Below are 21,438 nucleotides of genomic sequence, written 5' to 3'. Positions count from 1 at the left end.
TTTCGACAGGCTAACAACTGCATGTTCCTTCACCATAATCTTTGAGAACTCAGATATAAATACACACGCAGGACCGCTCGAAGCAGCTTGAACCTCTCTTGCAACGCACATACAACCACATTTACAAACTCATCTCTTTCGGGTTTCTTAAATCTACCGTATTCAAAGCTTCCCAAAAAGACATCATGGAGGCAGTTTCTGACTTATTTGGGCAAGAAGAGTCCACATTGTTCAAGGAGCTCTATCGACTCTCTAGCCTCAGCGACGAACGCAGAATCGAAGCTCCAAGTCTCATAGTCGTTGGCGATCAAAACAGTGGCAAGAGCTCCGTCTTAGAGGCGCTTGCGCGTTTCCGTTTCCCAGTTGCGGACGGAATCTGCACGACATTTCCTATTAGACTTGTCCTTCAAAGGTCCGCAGTTGACGAAACATATGTGACATCGCCTATCCATCCAAGACAACAAATCTCACCTCACGGAAACGAGGACAATGTGCAGAAATCGACTCAAGAAGCCATAGAGAAATTTCAGAAACATATCCAAGCCCAAACAAACACCTCTAATGAGGCTCAAAATAGCCAACTCGCTACCCAGCGGGGCAGCAAGACCTTCAGTGCGGATGTGTTTACGATTGAAAGACACGGACCCGACGTTCCATTTCTCGAAATCACAGATCTTCCCGGACTGTTTCAATCACCAAGCAAGGAGCAAGACGATGCCGGACGACAGATCGTTCAAGGTATTGTCGAAGCCCGCATTGCATCCAAGAGAAACGTGGTAATATTGGTGATCCACGGTCGGTCTCAATATGCCACTCAGTTGGCCCCAGGGCTTCTTGGGAGACTGATGCGGGATGACGATTCCCTGAAGCATCGGACAGTTGGCGTCATTACACATGCTGACAATAAGCAATGTTGGGATGAAGTGAAAAATCTCATTAATGGGAACTTGGATCAATCGGACTACAGCTTTGGATGGCACGTCCTACGGAACCAGAGCAAAGAGGAGAGATTAAGCAATTCCCTCCAAGATAGAGATAGATGTGAATCGGAATTTTTTAACTCCGAGGATTGGAAATCAATCGATTCCGACAAGAAAGGAATCCAAGGCTTGAGAGCGACGCTGCGGGAAGTATTCCGGAATCATATCTTGAAACAACTTCCCAAGCTTTGCAACGAGATTTATGGAATGATTACAAAGACTGAGAAGCAAATTTCGGAGTTGGGCCCTCAAAGAAGCAGTATGGAAGATAATAGAAGGTTTCTTTCCGATATCGCCCGCAAATTTGAGCAGTTGGCTAGAGAGGCCGTTCAAGGCACTTATAACAACCCACGATGCAGGCAGCTGCACCCTTTGTCATCTAAAAAATGTCCAGCCTGTCTCTATTTCTTTCCAGAATTTCACGACAACGATCCTAGTAGCCAGGTTAAAAGGCTTCGAGCTACAGTCAGATTTCTGAACAGAGAGTTTTCCAAGACGATGCACGATTGTGGCAAAACGCGGGCATTAGTGGACGATGATTTGACTACTGGTATTACATCCCCTATTAGTGAGGCGAATGTAAGTGACGATACAAACGACGAGGAAAGCCATAAATCCACCACGACTTCCACGCGGAGAGCCAACGGTCTCTCTTTGAAGCGAAATACAAGCTTCTCGTCCAGCTCTTCTGACGCTTCTGATGACCTCTCGTCACCACAGCTTGGCAGCAAAGGGGACTTCTACACGACGAGAACAATCACTCGTAAGGACTTCGAAAGGAGAGTAATGCCCTTGATCGAACGTTGGAGAGCTGGCGAGCCCCGAGGGGAAGCAAGCGACGCAGCCTTTGGCGGTCTATTCGAGTACCAGTCAGCAAACTGGGAAGCTATAGCGCGAGATCATGTGGAACGAGTGTGTAGGCGGTTGCATTCCTTCAACGATTCTGCTCTCAAAGCATGTTGTAGCAATACCGATGTACGGGAATCCATCCGAAAGTATATTACCAGCCCACGACTGAAAGACTTGAGTATAAAAGCAGATTTGCTACTCCGGAAGCTTTTGAGTTGCCATCGACGGGGTAACACAGGGTTTAACGATGCGTTTACTGATGTGGTCTTGTTACGCAAGCAATCCGAAGCTTTTGCCTTACGGCTTACTGAAGCGCTTCGGGAATCTAGTAATGGGACTGATGTGGAGCTTGTTGATCAGATAATCTCCTCATTTCATACGAAGTTCACTTCTGAAGCATTCGCAGCACTCAAACTGGGAGACCCCGTCACAGACAAGATTATGAAATGGTCCACGAATATCGTGATTGATGCCTTCAAAGGTAACCAACCACCACCAGAAACCAAGAGTTTGGACTCTATCGGATTATATCCAGAGGCCCTCGAACGTTTTGCAGCGACTCGAGTGATCGATCAAGTGGAGGCTCGCTACCTGGTAAGGCTAGTCCCTACGCCGTTTCCTTCTCCTCCTAAGCCGACTAGCAAGCGCATAGTTTATGAAGAAGATGCTCCACTCTCTGACTATCACATTACAGTATCACACTAACATCAAATCTTTAGATGACCATGATAGCTTTTGTTGGCTATGTAAACTCTCTTGTCGTTGATGAAGGCCTGCTGGGAGAGCTCGCCGACTCCGTATTCACCCAGCAGATAATCATGAACACAGATGATGTGACGATCAATAAGATTGCGGCAGAGAATCCGCGTATCGTTGAACAGCGAGCTAAGCTACAAGCCGAGTTGGATGTTTTGAAGTCGGTCTATGAGGTTGCTCAAGATTATCGCTGTAGTATTGCTCGAGAGTAGCAAGTTTGTGTCATTGTCTGTTCAGAACCATACACACTAGGAGCACCGTTCGAAGATAGCTACAACATCCGAATTACAGTGTATGTAGATTAAAAATGGAGGGGACAGTGGGGGAGGAAACTAAAGAAAACCCCGGTGTAACTGGTTGCCGTGTACCGATGGCACAATCTTCATTCAGACTGCGTTGGGTTTAGAGCAATACTTTCGTTAAGATAAAATACAGGGATTGGTAGGATAATTCATTAATCGAGATAGTAAGGGATGTTACATCCCGTCATTAATCGAGATAGTAAGGCATGTTACATTCCGTCATTGATCGAGATAGCAAGGCATGTTACATTCCGACATATTGCGATAAGCGTAGCTGGTAAACATCAAGGAACAGACAGGTAGCCAATCAACTACCACATACTATCTCGGAGCTAGCAGCGAAGGGAAGAGTGAAAGAATCAAGGCTAAGGACTGCACGGTCACTATCACGGACCGCACAGCTAGAGTTAAACAAAGGACTGTAATTATCTATGATCTTCTTTGAAACAAAGGGGCTACAGCTCCTTCTTATAGCTTTGTTCAGCCTGTCAGGCCGGCTAGCTTGCTACTTGACAAATCTGACGCTTTATTCGCGTTCAAAGAACAAAAGAGCGTCCCCTTTATAACTGGCGCCTGACATACGAAGGATATTGTTCTTATATTAGAGGAAATTACAGCAACTGTGCCTCATAACCGCTACGGTAATAGCAACGGAATAAGTACATTACACCGTCACACTTGTTTAAATGCTTAGACACTTACTTGAGATTGATAATGGACATGTTGAAATTGCAAAAAGGCCGAAAGCCAGAGGGCCATTGAGGCTTATATATCTTCATTTCAACAGGACACAAGGCTAGATCTACTCGGGTCACCCTATACACTACGTAATACAACTGTTCTTTCATTCAGCCTAACCTACATGTCAATATAGATCTAAACTCACCGTGTCTCTGCTTCAAAACATGGGTCTGTATCAATCACTATGTAATAGTTTATTTTATAATTGTCATGTAGGTTATGTTTGAACGAGAGTATTATTCCTTCCTTGTCTTTTTAAAGGTTTCATGATATCTATGATGTTTGTTCTAATCAACTTATATAGTCTATTTGGATAATCATTAATTCTTTTCAATTTGAACACTCCGGTTCAAATTCGCAATCTGAGTTTTTAATTACTGCTTGTAACGTTCAAATGGAACTTACTTGCAGCGCGTAATCTGGCCCCAAATTTGTAAAATACCAAGGGCAGTATTCCTAGAGCTAGGGCAACAAATCCCAAGGTACTAGTAGCCCACGGCGTGCCGAGCTTCTCATACATCGTTGTAGCAAACACTGCAAAACCAGCGCCAAATAGACAGCGAAGCATCGTGTTAGCTGCCAAGGCGCTGGCACTGTAACGCTCGTAGCAATCAGTAAGATACGCATTGATGCCGAGGAACAGCATGACTAGAGCGAAACCAAAAGGTATGCCGGCAAGAATAGACACAATCCAATGTGTCGGTGGCAGCGCAGTCCAACCGAACCAAAAGATGCCAATTGGCAATAGCCAAACGATTGGGATCAGATGTGGCAAGCGGGCTTCAGGCACCGGGCCAATCTTCTTCTTATAGTGAGCGTAGATATTGTTAACCCACGGTGAGAGGGCGGTGGCAACACCCATCCCAACACCAATTCCTGTGAAGGCCAATCCTGAAATGCCGATAGACCACCCGCGCGCTTTCTGAAAGACGACGGGATAAGCCGTAAAGTCTAGATAAAGCACGCCGTAAACAAAAGCCATGTAAAGCGATAGCGTGAATAGAATGGGCTCTGTGAACAGCATGATCCAAGGGCGCAACAAACTTTGAGAAAACTGTGCCATTCGGAGATCTCGTCGTGTTTTGATGCCAGCCTTGGCGTTCTTCACTTCAAGTAGCCTGGGGGCGTATGTCTCAGGAAGAGCAACCAGAACTATGACATAGATTGCCATAGCGACGATAAACACAACCCAATTGGTCCATCTCCAAGACAAGTATTGTGTTAAGAAACCACCAACGAGGGTTCCCAAGACCGGACCACAGAAGCTGGCCGCTGTGTAGAGTGCAAGTGGAACGGATCGATGGGATTGAGGCCACAAGTCGGTGATAGAACCACCTGTGTTTGCGACTGCAGGTATGCCAAAAAGTCCGGCAAAGAAACGGCAAATTAGCAAGGTGTTCATGTTCTGCGCGAGTGCGCAACCCAACGTGGAAAGACAAAACAGCAGAAATGTGCCGTAATAGAGTGGATTTCTACCCCTATTAGCCGCAAAGAAATCATCAGCATTATCACGTCGGTTGATTTGCAACAATCCACTTACCAAATCTCCGACAGTGGAGCAAAGAACAGGGGGCCAAATGCCGAACCGATCAAGTAAGTCGTTGACCCCAATGTGGACATGAGATTAGAGACATGAAGGTCCTTGGCGATCGATGAGATAGCAGGCGTATACACGCTTGCGCTAAACCCGACAATGCCTGACATTCCAACAACGGTGATTGTATAAACCCCTAATAATGTGATGAATCAGTATACCAAGCGGAGCTTCTCTTTCTGGCGACAACCAATGCTCACATCTTGCAACTGGTGACCAGTTCAGAGGATCATCCTTTCCTTCTAATTTTGTGATGACTTCTATTTCTCCGATTTCGAGTTCTGCCACAGCATCTTCCAATGCCGCGGATTCATTTCCGACGGCCACCTCCTCTTTCATACTACTATGCAGCAGCCAAGTTCAGCTCACGGTTAGAGCTCCAATTTCGACGGTCTCGAAGTTGTCGGGTGGCACGATAAGAGTAATAGGTAAGAAAGACAAAATAAGTCTAGAAGAGGCCGCCGCTTTGCTGTATTGTTGAAAATTTTTATTCTCTTCAAAATTTCCAGCTTGTGAAGAGCGTTTTGAGCAATATTATTTGGTCAAGATGACTGATCACTGACGTTACAACCGCGCATTTTGGTCAACCTTAGGGCGTGCCAATGCCTCCTTGATCATCCAAAAGTTCCACCCAAATCCAGAGCCTGCTCCATAAAATCGCGGGAGGGTAATTAGGAAAGGTACCCGGTGGCTTGCCTCCCGCAAATATGGAGACTGAACCAGGGTATGGTTGCTGATCAGAAGCCCGCGATCGTAGAAAGATGCACGTGGGATTGACAGTAAGCAGACGGTTGCCTAATGTTCTCAGGAGCAGGACGGGACGGGGGTCAAGGTAACATCGCGCCGATACACGTCTTTGAATCGTGTTCTGCATCATCTTACTGTGGATTATCAAACCTCTCTCATTCGCAACTTCTTTACTCCGCATGTACTCGCCAATGATGCTGGTAACGACGTGCTCGCTGGGTGGCAAACGTGCAAATCGTATCATTGATGCTTCGTATTGCTACAACATGTGATTGTTAGATACACGTATACAAGGGTTACCATTGTCCGAATGGAGTAACTAACCAAACGATTCGAAAGAAGCTAGCTGTCTATGCAATAGAGGTGACATCAAGCCGACGGGCAGAGTCCGTTAGTCAGAGTCCGTTAGTTTCGAAATGCTTAAATTTGTTTTCTCGTCACAAAGGGGAATAGCGAAGAAACATAGCGCTTCGATTTATATTATTCCTAAAAGGGTTACCAGCCCGAAGTCACTTCGATTGCTGCATTACTACCTGTATATAAATTATTCACTCAGATGAAATCATATACATTGCTTGGAATATTAAGTTTTATACCATAGGCCCATTCATCTTTAATACGTATTGAACAATTATGTGATAGTCTCGCTCTATGCAAGTCGAGTGCTCAAAGCTTGATTTCTATTACTCTTATCTGAATAGAAGAAAAGTTTTGGTTCTAAGTTAATTTGGTTTTCTTTAAAAGACCTCCATATACTGCACATTCATGTGTTTCGGAATTACACAAGCCTTAAATCTACGAGAGCTTATATCTGTCTTCTGAGCACGCCGTTGGTCGTCTAGAGTTAAGAATTCACGACCAAGAGCTAATAGCGGGGTGCTAGTGTCAACATCTGAGCCAACACTCTCAGGCTTGTTCTGACGGCCTAGAAGTTCGGCAGTTGTATGCAAAGCGGAATCTATAGCCCCTGCAATCTGTATGTAATATGTAAGTATAGAGTCATCGATAAGACAAGTGGAAGAAGAGAAAGTGGAGAAAAGGAAAAGAGGGGGGAAATGGAATCATCTCTTACCCATGTATGGTGCTTTGATAGATGTTCTCCAGCAAAATGAATATTACCCTCTGGCTTCTTCGCTACTTCAAAGAAGCGGGAGAATTGGCCTGGGAGGAACATGGCATCTCCACCGCACGATTCGGCCGACCATGTAATGTCAAAAGCCTCGATGAATTGCTCGTAGACATCAATTTCAACCTCATCAGCAAAGTATTTACTAAGATCATGCAAGCAAATCTTTATTCTTTCTGGGCGTGACAACCCAGTCCACTTGGCAGCATCGCTCATCCAGCTGTAAAGCAACAAAACGCCAGAGCCGTTGCTTCCAAGGTCGTTGGAAGGATATACAATCCAGCGGAAGCGCAGATCAGTCGTGCTCTGGCCACCAAAGCACGGGTTAGCACTAGAACGCTCCCAGAAGCGAGTTCGAAAGTGCAGGCCGATTTTGTAGAGAGGCTCGTAGTGAGCCCCTCGAATGGACTGTTCTTTCATGAAAGACCACCTGGGGCGGTCCACAATGCTGTGAAGAGCAGATGGCGGTGTCGCAACAACCACTTTGTCAAAAGTAGCAGTGTAAGTCTGATGAAGGCCCTGTGCTGACAGCTGAACCTTTCCATTATCTAGGTTGATAATGCGATCTACTCGCGAGTTGAGGCGAATATTCTTCGAGCCAACTAATGAAGCAGCACATTGAGTGATGCGAGACATGCCGTCTCGAACAGTTGCCCACTGAATGACAGTTAGTCTACAAATTCGAAGTTATAAAGCTTAAAGGAATAAATTGACTTACGTCTTTAGTATCAAAGTCCAAGTTCTGCATTATGATCTCTGTAAAGCTTAGATCGTATTGATTAGTTTGAGAGCAGAAAAGCTCGACAAACTCTATGACCTCGTGAGGCCATCCGACAACCAGGCGGAGATAGGCCCGGAACGAGTATTCGTCGTATTTAAGCAATTTCTCAAACCCAGCATCAAAGTCTTTGCGAAGTATAGATAGCCAGGGTAAGACAACGCTTCCAAGAAGTTGTTGAGGGGTCTTATTGCGATAGGCTTCAGGAAGACCAGCCTCAGCTGCCCATTTGCTGTCCTGTAGCGCACCCTTCTGGTTCTGGAAGAAGGATCTGTTGTTCTCATGGTCGAGAATATATGGAATAAGCTCAATCTTATCTCCAGCGAAACCATGTGTGTTGAGATAACGAACAAAATCGAACACCTTTGAATGCAAAGAGGAGCGGGGGATGCGCATGGCACCAGCTTCAAAGTAAATGTCCTCTGATTTGGCTTGCGGTGTAAATCGATGAGTGTAGATACGACCGCCAACTCGATCAGCTGCCTCGAAAATTGTCACTTTGTGACCTTCTCGGCGTAACAGCAAAGCTGTATAAAGGCCTGAAATGCCCGCACCAATTATGCCCACATGCATGGTTGCTAGAGTATGAATACAAGATGTTGTATATCACCGGTTTTCTTGGTAACAAAGATAAATATTCAACACAACAAGTGTGATATAAAGATGATTCAAGAAAGACAGCAGCCGTTACGTGCTCATAGATATAGCATCGTTATTTTTACCTATTTATTGTATTTTATCTATTTATTTATTTTATTTTATTTTATTTTATTTTATTTCTCTGTTTATTTTATCTATTTTATTTTATTTTATTTTATTTCCATCGTGGAAATAAAAAGTGACAGAGCGGCTAGTGCTTGACAAGCAATTACGAAGGAGTCAGATCCTTGTTTGGCTCCATCAGCAAGGGGGCTGTAAAAATCACCGCCGCCCCATCACTTACAATTCCATCGAGTCGACCGGCGGTTTTTTTGCACCTTGCATGACATGATGTTCAACATTGCAGCTCCTCCAGGCTACAATCCAGGGGTGTTGACAGGCCTTTTGATAAGGACTTTTAAAGAACCTTTGCAGTATTCGCATTGCCTACCTACCCATTAGGCTGATCTCCGCGGTAGAACCCACAAACGGCAGTTTTCACGGTAATCTCTAGGAATATGTTCAATTAATACAATCTTTTACCAATACGATTTATACATCATCTGGTAACCCTTATCTGGCATATGCAGCCTTGCAATGTTCCATCATCGTGATTGCCAAGATGAAGTTTAGTTGAACTCAATTTTTGTTAAAGAGTTACTCGCAGAGTAACTCAAGGTGATAGCAGGTTTTTAATAATTGTTTCTAGTAATAATTAGCTCTATGTTATTTTCATATATAAATATCTATTAAAGAGACCTTTACTGCCTGTGATCGTCATAGATGTGCCAATAATTGCCAGTTGTGGCAAATTCAGATTGCAGGTTAATTAAGCCTTTGGTCATTTCCCGATACAATCAATGTTGTATCAGCTTAGTAAAGAATACTCCGCGAAGTTACATTTATGTAACATAACGCTATGCCAGGGTTACCTTTCGTTTATACCCTGTATGATACAAAACCAATGAGTGCTGAGAGTCATGTCGTCATTAAATTATAACAATCCTCCAAGATGGCTTCTGCAACGCATTGACTTCTGCAATGTAATGATATCTGCAATGCAATGTGTCCTGCATGGCAATGACTAGCGGTGTGAGAATCTTACTTGGTTAAATATATTATATCAATAAAGACAGTGTTAAAAGTAATTACCGATGTGAAGTAGATACTTGTTAAATCCTACTGTAACACTCGATGAAAATACGTATATATGTATATATCTCATATGAACATTCTTTATATACATACATAATATATTTCCCAAAAAGACTTACATCCAAAACCTAACTCTCAGTCTACACCTAATACACTTTAATATTCCATATAAACCTCATGCTGATATTGGTAGCGTGATATGCAATTACTCGTACGTGCTTGAAGTCCTTGTCTCCCCCCCATGCTATGCTTGTGTCTCCAGGTTGTTTGATCTGACAACGAGTTTAGAAAAACGTAATTTTGTTACATCAACAAGAAAAGAGAACCTTGTCAAAAGAAACGTTTCGCTAGGCAGCAACATAAATTGATTGACAAAGTTATATGCCGATACGGATATTGGCTGTATTGCAAAAAGTATAAAGTCTCAGCACTTCACCTCTCCATCTGCCGTTCTTTCTCATCAGACTCCTCAATAAGCCCCATTGGCAATAAATACCTACATAGTCTTCTTTTCACTTTCAGCAGATCAAAATGCCTTCTACTAAGAGCGCCCCCGTTATTGACTTCTCAGACTTTCTGTCTGGTGATAAGCAGCGGATGCAGCATGTTGCTGACCAGATTCGAGATGCTTGCCTTACCCAAGGCTTTTTCCAGATTGTCGGCCACGACATTCCAGAACAACTTCAAAAGGATATCTTTAAAGCATCAAAGACTTTCTTTGCTCTGCCATTAGAAGAAAAGATGAAGCTTGATAAGTCATTGGTAAGCATTTTGCTTCTGTAACAATTGGGCATTGAGATATTGACATGTCTGGAAACAGAACAAATACAACCGTGGATACGAAGTCATGCACGGCCAAATGATCGAGGCCAACACCAAGCCCGATCTCAAGGAGGGCTACTATGTCTCTCGTGATTTGCCCATGGACCACCCTCAGGTCAAGGCAGAGAAGTTTGCCCATGGTCCTAACGTTTGGCCCGAGTCTCTTGGAGAGTCTTTCCGAGAGACTTGCATGGACTACTTAAACCGCATTGTGAAGCTCACGGAAGAAGTCATGCGTGCTATGGCCATGAGCTTGGGCTACGATGCCGACTACTTCAAAGAGTTTTGCACGGACCCCATGTGCTTCTACAAGTTGCTTCATTACCCACCTCAACCCACGACAGCTCATGCTCTTCAAAGAGGTATGATACTTTGTCTATTTCCGTGCCTTGAACTCCCACTCATATTTACCTAGGTATTGGTGCTCACCGCGATTTTGGTGTCATCACTTTGCTCCTTCAAGGCGATGTCCCTGGCCTTGAATGCTGGGATGAGGAGGCCAAGGATTGGTACGCCATTCCTCCTGTCGAGGGAGCCTATGTTGTCAACATGGGTAACCTGTTTGAACAATGGACAAACGATAAGTACATTTCCAACGTGCACCGTGTCATCAACCGCTCTGGAGAGGAGCGTTACAGCATCCCGTTCAACTATAACGGCAACCCCGATTTCGTTATCAAGTGCATCGAAAGCTGCCGTGTTAAGCCCGAAGAGGAGAAATATGCTCCGGTTAGCGTTGAAGACTACGTGGTTCAGAAGTACAAGGATGTTTATGGTCGTGTTGGTATTTACAAGACTGAGACATTTGCTCCTCAGAAGGTCGACGCTTAAAATTCGTTGGATGTCAAATAAATAAGCAGTTTCTAGAGACTAAAATTGAATAAGAAACTTGAGTATAACTGATACAGTTTAAAATAAGTTACTGTGACGTCTTGATTTAATAAATAATAAGCCTGAAGTAATAAGTCTATAGTCTATAGCTAAACTGAACTGAGCTAAGTTTAAATAATGAACGCTAATTAATTATTGATCCATCAGACCATTTTGAGGTTCCTCTTAGTCTTTTCCCATATAGATAGAAAACAAAAGGCACCGGGATTAAAATTGCGGCAAATCCTCCCGTGATACTTGATCCTGGACCAACTCCTATGTTATGATAGAGAGGCCCTACGGCGAGTGGCAAGGCGCCAGCAACACACGACCGCAGAAACGTATTTGCTCCGATTGCTGAAGCTGCATACGCCTGAAATGTATCGACAAGATAGTTGAGTGCCGCTTGGAAGATGGTGAAAAATCCCGTACCCAGCATCGCCAAACCAATACATGGGGCAACCCAGGTCGTACCAGGTTTAGCTGTCCAGCCTGTGAGGAACTGACTTGCACAGAAAATAAAAGAACCCAGCATCATGGGAGGCAGACGCATCTCGGGAACAGCTTTATTTCCTGCCGCATAATAAGCCTTATTGTAGAGGAATTGGTTGTAAATGTTGATACCGCAACCTATAGCAGCGCCTAGAACAATGGATAGGAATGGTAGGGCAGCTGGGATTGGATCCCATCCACGCACCTCCCCAAAGATGATAGGGATTGCACCGAGTTGCATATATAGGATGCCGTATACGAAACTGGCGTATAATGTTACAAGAAAACAGATTGGTGTAGAGAGAATCCGGATGGGGCGAATGAGGAATTTTCGCGCGAGTTGTCGAAGGTCAATCTGCCACTCTTCGAATTGTGCATGGAGTGCCCAATTACCAGTCTCGTGCCGTAATCTCTGAGCTTTATAGACAAGAAGCAGGGGTGGGTAGCTTTCGTCGATGAACAGGGCAGCTACCAAGAGAATAGCCGATTGAAGAATACCCGTGAAATACTCAGTCCATCGCCAGCCCAGGGAAGACTGTTGTGCAAGTACCGTGGAAACTACCGGTCCTAGGAGATGTTAGCAGGATGTTCATGCCACTAAGGGAGACTGCCTTACCGAGGGCAGGGCCGCAAACAATAGCCATCGAATATCCAGCTAGTGCGACGCCTCTCCAAGCTGGTGAGAATAAGTCGCCCAGAACACCACCAGTGTTAGTCATGGGCGCCGATGCACAAAAACCTCCCCAAAACCGAGTCAACATAATTGTCTGTACATCTTTTGCCGTAGCTGTAGCAAAGGTAAAGCAAATGGCCACAAACATGGGCGTAAGAACAGGTACCCTTCGACCATATACCTCGCTTAACGGAGCCCAGAGTAAAGGTCCGATTCCGAAACCAATAAGATACAATGTTGTGCCTAGTGTGGCCACTTGTGTAGATATGTGAAACTCTTTGGCAACCTGATCCGTACCTACTGAGTACGAGGAAGAAGCCCATGTTGCTGACATAGTGACCAAGCCATACAAGACAGTAGTGAGGATCTTTTTATGTGTAGGCCAGTTAAGTGGTCGGTAGGGATCCTCAGCCCCCTCGAAGTCAACAAGGCATTTCTCCTCTGTAGGCAGATTGGCCAATGGATGGGAAAATTCTGCGACAGGTCGTGATCGAATGCGCGAGACGATGGTTTCTATTCGTGATGGTGCAGGAGTAAGACTCCTTGTCGTTCTCAAATCGTCCTGGCCTCTGCTTCGACACCTTGTTCTTGAAGTCGTAATCTCATATATGCTCGGTCGATGGCCATCGAGGTAACCATCTTCAAGATATTCGCCTTGAGACAATGCTGATTGTGATGGGCGTATGCCCTCTTCAAGTGTTGGACTGGCATTGGATATCGTCGAATGGAGAGATAACTGGTTGGTGAAATCATTCGGATCAGCCATGGCTTGTTCGAGATGTAAAGGCAGGTGGAGTGTATAAGAATCGACTGTGCTTTATGGCTATCTGAACCACCATCTTGGGGACTAAGTTATTATATACCCACACATATATATATACATACATCTCACAATGACTCTATTCTGCAGGAACTGTTCTAGATTTGTCAAGGTCAACTTTGTCATTTAATTGTACCAGCGGGCTTTTTGCTCTTGGGCAATTGTCCAGTAGCGTCTGGATGTCGGTCACCAACCATCCGTAATAGGCAATTCCGATCACGTGATGGATTTAACACCGACACATTCTCTACGATTTCAGGCGTATCCGATAATTCGGCATCTTCATTCCGCGGACGTAGTCAAGCAGCTAGAGAAGCTTGGGTGCAATTGTTGTGGCTTGCAGGAATTTTTCTACCTCGTGTTAGTTATCGCCGAACCCTCCCTCAGCAAGTTTCTTTTGGGCTCACAAAGAAGCGCGTCGAACCGTACGATCCGCGGGCCGTTAGTTAGAACACATAATACGGCAAGTGAACAAGGCCAGGCTTTAGATGAGATAGCATGTTGGATCAAGTATAAGATGGTATGGTTCCACCCTAATATCTGCAGGTTAGACTTTCCGACTGTGTTAAATAACTGTCTCAATAATTTTCAGTGATATAACCTAGGTATAGTAATGAATCTCCATCTACAACCCAAGCAAAGAACTCCCCCTTCATGAAAACATTCGAAAGGATTCCGGCATCTGGCCGCACGTTGCCAAGAACTTGCTATATTCTCATTGAACCCGGTAGCTTGTCGCGCGTCCACGTACAGACTTTCATATTCCTGTCGCTGTCACGATGACTCATATTAAGCGACCCAATAAATAGGAGGAAACCTACAAGTTCGCTCGCCAAGTCCTATTTCAGGGCAACGATTCTACATTCCTACTACAACGATGACGGCAGCGAGCGTTTCGGTGGAACATGTCCAATTCTTGTCCAAGCCGGTTATGAAGCCTTCTACCCTCAACCGGGAGGTATCATGGGCTCTGTCCTGCAGGTTTAAGGTGGAATATTATGACCGGGCACGCAATCATCGCTTAGGCTCATACCTCTGGCACCTTTGTAACGAAGCGATCAGGACACAAGTACACTAACAAGATCCCTGCCGTAATCACTACTGCACCAAGGATACCAAATGTTCCGGCAAAGATCGCTGCTCTACCGCTCATGCGCAGAAACTCGACCTTGCCGGGGTGCGGGTTTCGCCGTCTTGAAAAAGAATTCCATCATCTCCAAAAATGATGTTGTTATTTGCTTGGATGATTGATGACCAGAGACACATGTATGCTAACACGTGACGATTAAATATTCTGAGACATGACGATGTTTAACGAAGGGGCAAATTAAAGATCCATTCGGCTTGAAAAAATAGAAGGTTTACCGACCACGCCACTGCGGGAACAGCACATGCAAGTACTCGGATCGTATTGCTGCATCGGGACTCCCGTAAGTAAGAGTTCGCGCTAAACCCGTAATCTGGTACAGTTGACGAAACACCGAAATACGCATTTTGTTCAAAATGTGTACAGATCTCGGGGAGTTACATCAATGCTTTCATCTAAAACCTGAGACACCATAGCAGTTCACCCTATTTGGAGCCTGAGCAACGGCCTCCCCATGTATCTACCACAATCAGTGACAGCTGCGAGATGGAGAACTGGATCATTGATGGCTTAGAGAAAGAGAGCCTAGATTTTATCACTGAAGTCTCTGCAATTCCAACAATAATGGGGGCTGCAACATTCAGGCCTATATCAGTCTTAATTATGCTGTTTTGTATGGGCGCATTCAACTACGAGAAGCAGACGCAGTAGCCGTAGCCAGTAGTTAACCAGATCAGGATTGGAATATTTCTCGGACAAACCGCGAGCCTGTCATACGTCATATGTCTGCATTGGTACCAACCCGATTTGCCAATGATAGGGAATTAACTGCGCAGAAAAAAGAAGGTTAAGAAATGGCTCTAGTGGCAGGCTCGGAACAGTCTCATCAAAGCATCCAATAACTCAGCCCAGTGTATGTAGCGTCTGTCCAGCCCTATCTGCTTAAGACTGAAGACTAAAGACACTTCGTCATATGGCGGGGCTCAGGTGGTTGTTCATCCATGTCATAATAACTTCTGCGCTCAAGGCTCATGGAACCCATAATATCAGTTGATACGGGTGAGAGCGATCGCTCCGGTCACCCTTCGAAGGTGACAAAACGAAAAAAGCGCCCGCCCTTGTCATGCACCGAATGTCGCAGGAGAAAGAGAAAGGTGAGATTCTCGAGGCCCTCCACAAGCAATTGCAGCTTGGCTTACGCTTGGATCTATGTTGTAGTGTGATGGCAAACTCCCGTGCTGCGACTGCAAGCTGCGCGACAAGCCTCAAGGCTGTCGCTATGCAGACGGCGCGATGCCAAGGAGCCGAGAAACTGCGTCTCCTTACAGCAGCGCGGCAACCATGTCCATCCACAGCCCGGTATCTGCTACAGGTACTATACCTTTGGATTCAGACAGCAGCAAGGGACACCAAATTGGCAAGCTCGGGTACGCTCGAACTGGTACTTCAACGGCAGATTATCTGGATAGAATCGATGTCGGTGATGAGGAGGTGGTGGGCGACATCGAGACGTGTTCCGCTGCAAGCGGCCATGGAAATCTCTGGCAGCGTTATAAATCCCTGGTCAAGCAGCTACCGGGTACACGTGAATGTATCGCGAAACTAACTGATTTCTACTTTCACAAGATCAATTGGCAATACTACATTTTGGATGAAAGTTCATTCAGGCAACAGCTTCATGACTGGTACCAGCTTGACCTGCAGCCATTCGCCGCGAAAAAGTTTGAAGTTCTTCCCGCAGACGTCAAGGCTTTTCCAGCTCTGTTATTAGAAGTCATTGCCACTTCTTTACTTTTAATGTCACCGGATAGGGCGCTGGAGTTGAATGATCTCAAGAATGTTGGCGGCATGTCATTCGAAACCATGGCTGTAAAGTACAGCGAGACTGGCATGGCCTTGTTGAACCTCCTTGGGAAAACTCAGGTCTCTTTAACAACGGTATTTGCGGACTTTCTCCGTGTTGCTTTTCTGAAGTACTTTGGGCAAGTAACAGAATCGGTGAGTAATATCAGGCAGGAAACGATGTGCCAGGTTTCAAATTAGCTTACACACATACAGTGGCACGCCCTTGGAGAGGCCGTCAAAGATGCACAGGAGATTGGGTTGCATCGAGCCAGCCGAGATCCAAAGCCTCATACGGACGATATTGCGACAGTCGTTGAGAATCAGTGGATTATTCAGGATCGTCGGAGACTCTGGATGCTTTTATCTGGCTGGGACATTCATACAGCCATGGTTCTTGGACGGCCTGCGGCTATTGACGACAATACGGAGCCGGTACTTCCAATCGATGTACTTATTACCGCAAACCGGTCGGTGACTCCGGTCCTACCCAGAGGCGCGGATGATGTCCCAACACCTCTCACGCGTGCCATCTGGGCGTACCGGATAATGAAGCATCTTCGCCAGATTCAAGCCTTAGAAAAGGAAGGGTCATATCCCGAAAACCTCTCGCACGTTGACCGCCTTGACCAAGAGCTGCAGCAGCTTGACCAAAGCATGCCTCCCTATTTCCGTCGCCGCAATCCTGACAAGAGTTTTGATTCAATTCCCGAATGCTACTGGTTATCAGGTGCAAGGGCGACCTTGCCACAGCTCTTATCCTTTAACATGATGGCCTTACACCGTCCATACATTTTCACACGTGTTGAAAGCCGAACACGCGCCTTAGAGGCTTGCCTCGACATGCTACAAGCACAAAGAGAGCATTTTGAGTCCATCGAGGAAAATCAGTATAAAACGTGAGCGTACCTCAGGAAAAGTTTGACCCGCGTCTGCTGACCTTAACCCGCAGCTTCTTCTTGTTTTTCGGCACCTTTGATGCCATTGTGCTGATCGCCTCGATATACACTTTCTTCCCAACAGATCATTTGGACAAGGCCGCTCAGGCGATGCAGCACTTTCAGTGGTCGACCGAGCGTTTCGAGGCAATGTCTGGTCAGAGTGCTCTCGCTAGAGCAGCGGCTGTCACTCTACGTACATTCTCCGCACGCCTCAAGCAGACTCTTCAATGGGAGACGTGTTATCCTTCGGCCGATGCTCTACCTACCTCGGCAAATACCCCAGGTTCGCACACGCAGGCCAAGCTCGATAGCGTGGTACCTAATTCTGATGCCATATTAAGCCACTCAGATACAGGATTTTCACCTTCCGGGCTGAAAATACAGTTCAGATTCCCAAACGACGGACCACCAGCTGCACTATATGACTTGTCTTTCATTGAACCTATATATGCAACAAGTGATATCGTATACAACGACTTGATTGGCAATTTGGATCTACAAACTTCCTTTAGCCCTGATTCTAACCCCTACTTACCTCAGTTCCATGGTAACTTTAGCAGCAATAGTATATGGAATTTCTTCAATAATGACTTTGACTATGCTAACACTTAGAATGAGGTAACTAGCTATTTCATAGTAAAATAAACAAGCAATAATGATATAGTCAGAGGTTCAAATAGCTTCTTTAATACATGTTGCTTGTATCCAACGAGTGTAGTAAGTAGAACTTAGATACCCGGTAAATCCTGGGCTGCTTACTTTGTACGTCCACGGCTGCCATAAGCCTCTTAACCCCTGGTCATACGTCAATAGCAACTATCTGTGAAATATAGCAGCTGATTCCCAGATGTAGTTCATAGCCTTGGCGCGGTAGGTGTCCTTCTCCAGAATTATACCTTTTGTTGCGTTGAAAACAATGTTGACCGGAGAATCTGAATCGTATTGTGGCCAATGTAAGTTAAATCCATGGACTGTTACATCACGTCAGCTATTTTGTCATCTATGGAGTGGGAAAAAGGTTGACTAACCTCCATGGTTATTAGGGTCCCCGGTTTGGACAAAGCTCAACCACATTCTAGTCATAAGCTGCGCGAGGTCCAGGTATTTTCTCTTCAAAGACTGGTTATTGACATCAAACGGATTGATATCATATCCCTCGCCATCAATATTGTCAAAAACGAATGGAACCTCTTGAAAGTGTGCAGCGCCGTAGACTTCTGGGGACATACCAGCTGGGTTTGTATCAAAGCGGAAGCTGTAAGCCGGTATGTTTCGCTGTGCCCAGGCTTGGCAGCTGATACGTCGACCAGCAGTGAACAATGAGTCTCCAACAAGCAAACTCAGCTCTCCATGAAGCTTCCCGTAGGCTGGACCAGGATTGGGAAGTACGGTGCCCAGTACTGCTTCGGAGGGGTTCTTCATCACGTCGGAGTATAGTTCATGAAGTCGAGTGATAGTACCGTTTGGAAGTTGGTGAGGAAACACACTCGTCAAGAGCACCCTGGACACATCATCGAAAGTGTTTACTGGAGAGCCTTGGCTAAATATTTCCAGGAAAGTAGATCCTTCGTTAGTGTTGGTACCGATCAGTAACGGGATCTTGAGGAAGTCGCCACGCTTTATAGACTCAGACGACAACTGCGACAGCAGATCGTTGTCTATGATGGGGTGCCAAAATATGCCTGTTGCTGCTTTGATGAAGTCCTCAGCGGGAACTTTTCGCAGACATGAGACGATATCTTTGGAACTTGAACATTCTGTTCGGTTTAAGAACATGCCTAATATCTCCTTCTGGTCTGCCAAAGTTGGGAAGCTGTGGGCGAACAATGGTGTGCCGCTTTCAAGAATTGCCCGCTGAAATAGACCCTCATCACGACCCTTGTGTACCAACATATTGAGGGATATCGACAAAGCTCCGGCCGATTCTCCTTGAAGAGTAACCTTGCTAGGATCACCTCCAAAAAATGCGATGTTTTCCTGAATCCACTGGAGCACGAGCCGCTGATCGTGGAGACCCAAGTTTGTGGCTCCGATGCTATTAAACGGCTCTCCAGAAATAAACCCAAAGGCATTCATGCGATAGTTGAAGCTAACCCCGATAATAGGTTTGCCCATCTCAGTAGACATTTCAACAAGGCGTGACATGTTATATCGGGTGTCCGCACTGCCGCCTTCTTGAAAACCACCTCCATATACCCAGACAAGTACTGGGAGGCCCTTAGGGTCCCATTCATGACGGTAATTATGGGGTCGCACCACGTTTATGGTAAGGCAGTCTTCGCTTGAAGGATTGGTTGCATTTGTATCATATCCAACCAAGCCGACATTGAACCCATAGCAGTATGGTCCATATTTTGTTGCTTGCTTTGGACCAGTCCACCTTTCGGTCAGATGCTGTGGACGAGTGAATCGAAGGCCTTGGATAGGGGGCTTGGCGTAGGGAATCCCCAGAAACAGATCTTGCTGGTAGTGAGCATTGTATTTGCCCACCACGGTGCCGTTTTTGATCTTCACAGTTGGTGCATTGCCTGGAGGACAGCTAACAGAAGCGGCGCCTACTACCGGGAGCAATGCTGTCAGAAGATATGAGAAACTGATCATGATGAGAGGCTTTATGGATGAGCTTGAGTTTCTCGATCAAGTCTGGGACGAAGAGGTCTATAAGTATTGTGCCCCGGTCTACTTTGTAGATGATGCTTTCTAACACACCGGAATATGCTGCAGCAAACGCCGAAGACTCCTTTCAGAGTTATTGACTTGAATCTCTCATTCGATAGGAGGTATCGATGTATTTCCGCTATGTATCACAAAGAAATGAAGTATGCCAAGGCTGCTCTCAATTCCCGGCAGATGAGAGGTATACAACCCAAATACCGAAAACCCGGTTTGCGACCCGGCAATTCCATTATAAATGCACCAGACACAAGAACTGCCAATTAATAGCTGACAAATGAAGACACTTTCATGCCATGGCCGGAATCCTTAATAATCGAACATCATGTTTTCGGGCAAGCCGAATACTAAGAAATCATCTAGGCCCACGCCAGTCTCCGCCAGATCATCCTGAGAATGTTGGATCTGGCTCTCGGTATTATGCGCAGCGTAGAACCAATCTCTTGAGGATCTTTGTACAGGGTGATGAGGAGTTTCTCCGTTGAGAAACACTTCGCGGCTCCAATTGGGCAGTAAAGCTTTCTTAGCCAAAACCCATTCGGCGACTCCAAGTGCCACCTGAATTTGCGGTAAATCCCGGCATTGCTTCATGCAGATGAGGGATTGTTGAATGTAGATCAGAGACCGTGATTTAAAGTCATCAGGCTCAGAAGATTTGAGAACTATCTCAAGATGTAAGGCGAGGACTGCAGGGGCACATATCAAGCTGTTAATAGTCATTAGCTTTATCTGGGTGGTAACTTTCCGGATTAAGGGCTGATGGAGGGTTGTCCACATACAATGCTATAGGAAGATTACGCAACATATCATAAGCTAAAGCCCTACCAATCATCGCATCCAGTTCATACATTGCAAGCTTGAGACAGTTGTTGGCATTTTCTGACAACAGTGAATCGTTGGACTCCCAGTGCTTCCTTAACCAACGAAATAGCATACATTGAAAGCGATAGCTTGTAGCTACGAGGACAATATGCCATGGGTTATCGCGGGGATCTTGGCCTGGATTCGACAGCAAAGGCTCAGCAACTGATGCATGCCATGTGCTGAAAGCTTCTTGAATATGAGCTAGAGAATTCGGAGATCCTGATTTGGCCACTGAAAGGCATTGTGAGGCTAAGATTTGAGTCAGACTGCTTAGTGTTTACTTGGCTAATTCTTGAGACCTAAACTTACCGATAGTAGCCAGCTTGCAATTTTCGACGAAATAGAGACTCTCTAATAGCGTCAGGGGAGGTAGTATGGATGCGCATGATGGTGAAATATTCTCAGGCACCCACATTTCTACAGGTGGAAGGGCTGTCAAGCTCTCGGTACTATTTCCCAGCAGACTTTTATTCTCTACGCCTGAGAAAAGTAGCATTATATCACGGCTCTGGTCAAATTGCGTTAATAAAATTATTATACGCTTGGCTGTTCGTGGGTGTACAATGCCTTACATATAATGTCCACCAAATCCTCTGGTATAGCCTGTAGGTTGCCGAGTCTATCTCATGTGTGCTGAAGCTAAAGAAAGAAGTCAATCAGCGACTTATGTCGGTACGTGACCCGAGA

General features: G+C 45.5%; 7 protein-coding genes across 7 annotated transcripts; 3 read left to right on the top strand and 4 right to left on the bottom strand.

Moving 5' to 3' along the window:
• The first annotated feature begins 116 nt into the window (after positions 1-116).
• Positions 117-3,016, top strand: V8C40DRAFT_283674 (P-loop containing nucleoside triphosphate hydrolase protein). Its single transcript, XM_083222006.1, has 2 exons — positions 117-2,423; positions 2,549-3,016. Exons 1-2 carry the CDS (start codon positions 186-188, stop codon positions 2,795-2,797), a joined length of 2,487 nt encoding a protein of 828 aa, XP_083068106.1. The 5' UTR covers positions 117-185; the 3' UTR covers positions 2,798-3,016.
• An 837-nt stretch (positions 3,017-3,853) lies between these two features.
• On the bottom strand, positions 3,854-5,761 carry V8C40DRAFT_257356 (MFS transporter). Its single transcript, XM_083218478.1, has 3 exons — positions 5,423-5,761; positions 5,169-5,358; positions 3,854-5,106 (listed from the first exon to the last, which is right to left on the bottom strand). The coding sequence occupies exons 1-3, from the start codon at positions 5,559-5,561 to the stop codon at positions 3,999-4,001; spliced, it is 1,437 nt and encodes a 478-aa protein (XP_083068105.1). The 5' UTR covers positions 5,562-5,761; the 3' UTR covers positions 3,854-3,998.
• A 1,166-nt stretch (positions 5,762-6,927) lies between these two features.
• Positions 6,928-8,516, bottom strand: V8C40DRAFT_283666 (flavin monoamine oxidase family protein; the record flags this gene model as incomplete). The annotated part of the gene is made up of 2 exons (XM_083222005.1): positions 7,814-8,516; positions 6,928-7,752 (listed from the first exon to the last, which is right to left on the bottom strand). Exons 1-2 carry the CDS (start codon positions 8,444-8,446, stop codon positions 6,928-6,930), a joined length of 1,458 nt encoding a protein of 485 aa, XP_083068104.1. The 5' UTR covers positions 8,447-8,516.
• A 1,558-nt stretch (positions 8,517-10,074) lies between these two features.
• On the top strand, positions 10,075-11,346 carry V8C40DRAFT_123522 (isopenicillin N synthase family dioxygenase). The gene is made up of 3 exons (XM_083210967.1): positions 10,075-10,429; positions 10,488-10,851; positions 10,905-11,346. Exons 1-3 carry the CDS (start codon positions 10,199-10,201, stop codon positions 11,318-11,320), a joined length of 1,011 nt encoding a protein of 336 aa, XP_083068103.1. The 5' UTR covers positions 10,075-10,198; the 3' UTR covers positions 11,321-11,346.
• Positions 11,347-11,502: 156 nt separating this feature from the next.
• V8C40DRAFT_257354 (MFS transporter) lies at positions 11,503-13,364 on the bottom strand (the record flags this gene model as incomplete). Its single annotated transcript, XM_083218477.1, has 2 exons — positions 12,468-13,364; positions 11,503-12,418 (listed from the first exon to the last, which is right to left on the bottom strand). Exons 1-2 carry the CDS (start codon positions 13,288-13,290, stop codon positions 11,505-11,507), a joined length of 1,737 nt encoding a protein of 578 aa, XP_083068102.1. The 5' UTR covers positions 13,291-13,364.
• Positions 13,365-15,271: 1,907 nt separating this feature from the next.
• V8C40DRAFT_257348 (transcription factor domain-containing protein) lies at positions 15,272-17,895 on the top strand. Its single transcript, XM_083218476.1, has 5 exons — positions 15,272-15,344; positions 15,419-15,585; positions 15,650-16,429; positions 16,490-17,172; positions 17,226-17,895. The coding sequence occupies exons 2-5, from the start codon at positions 15,463-15,465 to the stop codon at positions 17,824-17,826; spliced, it is 2,187 nt and encodes a 728-aa protein (XP_083068101.1). The 5' UTR covers positions 15,272-15,344; positions 15,419-15,462; the 3' UTR covers positions 17,827-17,895.
• Positions 17,896-18,030: 135 nt separating this feature from the next.
• V8C40DRAFT_283664 (alpha/beta-hydrolase) lies at positions 18,031-19,815 on the bottom strand (the record flags this gene model as incomplete). Its single annotated transcript, XM_083222004.1, has 3 exons — positions 18,031-18,185; positions 18,243-19,722; positions 19,774-19,815. The coding sequence occupies 3 exons, from the start codon at positions 19,813-19,815 to the stop codon at positions 18,031-18,033; spliced, it is 1,677 nt and encodes a 558-aa protein (XP_083068100.1).
• Between the last annotated feature and the right edge of the window lie 1,623 nt (positions 19,816-21,438).

Source organism: Trichoderma camerunense (assembly GCF_050948025.1).
Source record: "Trichoderma camerunense strain CBS 138272 chromosome Unknown V8C40scaffold_24, whole genome shotgun sequence".
In the NCBI taxonomy this organism is placed as follows: domain Eukaryota; kingdom Fungi; phylum Ascomycota; class Sordariomycetes; order Hypocreales; family Hypocreaceae; genus Trichoderma; species Trichoderma camerunense.
Note: the sequence above shows the minus strand (reverse complement) of the source record. Positions and strands in the feature narration are given on the sequence as shown.

What these genes read in the sequence shown, in the direction of transcription:
- V8C40DRAFT_283674 (XM_083222006.1), top strand. Translation starts at nt 186, where the DNA reads ATGGAGGCAGTTTCTGACTTATTTGGGCAAGAAGAGTCCACATTGTTC. An exon ending in AAGTGGAGGCTCGCTACCTG is followed by an intron (nt 2,424 to 2,548) that starts GTAAGGCTAGTC and finishes TCAAATCTTTAG; the next exon opens with ATGACCATGATAGCTTTTGT.
- V8C40DRAFT_257356 (XM_083218478.1), bottom strand. Translation starts at nt 5,561, where the DNA reads ATGAAAGAGGAGGTGGCCGTCGGAAATGAATCCGCGGCATTGGAAGAT. An exon ending in CTGGTCACCAGTTGCAAGAT is followed by an intron (nt 5,359 to 5,422) that starts GTGAGCATTGGT and finishes TCACATTATTAG; the next exon opens with GGGTTTATACAATCACCGTT. An exon ending in GCTCCACTGTCGGAGATTTG is followed by an intron (nt 5,107 to 5,168) that starts GTAAGTGGATTG and finishes TGCGGCTAATAG; the next exon opens with GGGTAGAAATCCACTCTATT.
- V8C40DRAFT_123522 (XM_083210967.1), top strand. Translation starts at nt 10,199, where the DNA reads ATGCCTTCTACTAAGAGCGCCCCCGTTATTGACTTCTCAGACTTTCTG. An exon ending in TGAAGCTTGATAAGTCATTG is followed by an intron (nt 10,430 to 10,487) that starts GTAAGCATTTTG and finishes GTCTGGAAACAG; the next exon opens with AACAAATACAACCGTGGATA. An exon ending in AGCTCATGCTCTTCAAAGAG is followed by an intron (nt 10,852 to 10,904) that starts GTATGATACTTT and finishes ATATTTACCTAG; the next exon opens with GTATTGGTGCTCACCGCGAT.
- V8C40DRAFT_257348 (XM_083218476.1), top strand. Translation starts at nt 15,463, where the DNA reads ATGGAACCCATAATATCAGTTGATACGGGTGAGAGCGATCGCTCCGGT. An exon ending in GTCGCAGGAGAAAGAGAAAG is followed by an intron (nt 15,586 to 15,649) that starts GTGAGATTCTCG and finishes TCTATGTTGTAG; the next exon opens with TGTGATGGCAAACTCCCGTG. An exon ending in TTGGGCAAGTAACAGAATCG is followed by an intron (nt 16,430 to 16,489) that starts GTGAGTAATATC and finishes ACACACATACAG; the next exon opens with TGGCACGCCCTTGGAGAGGC.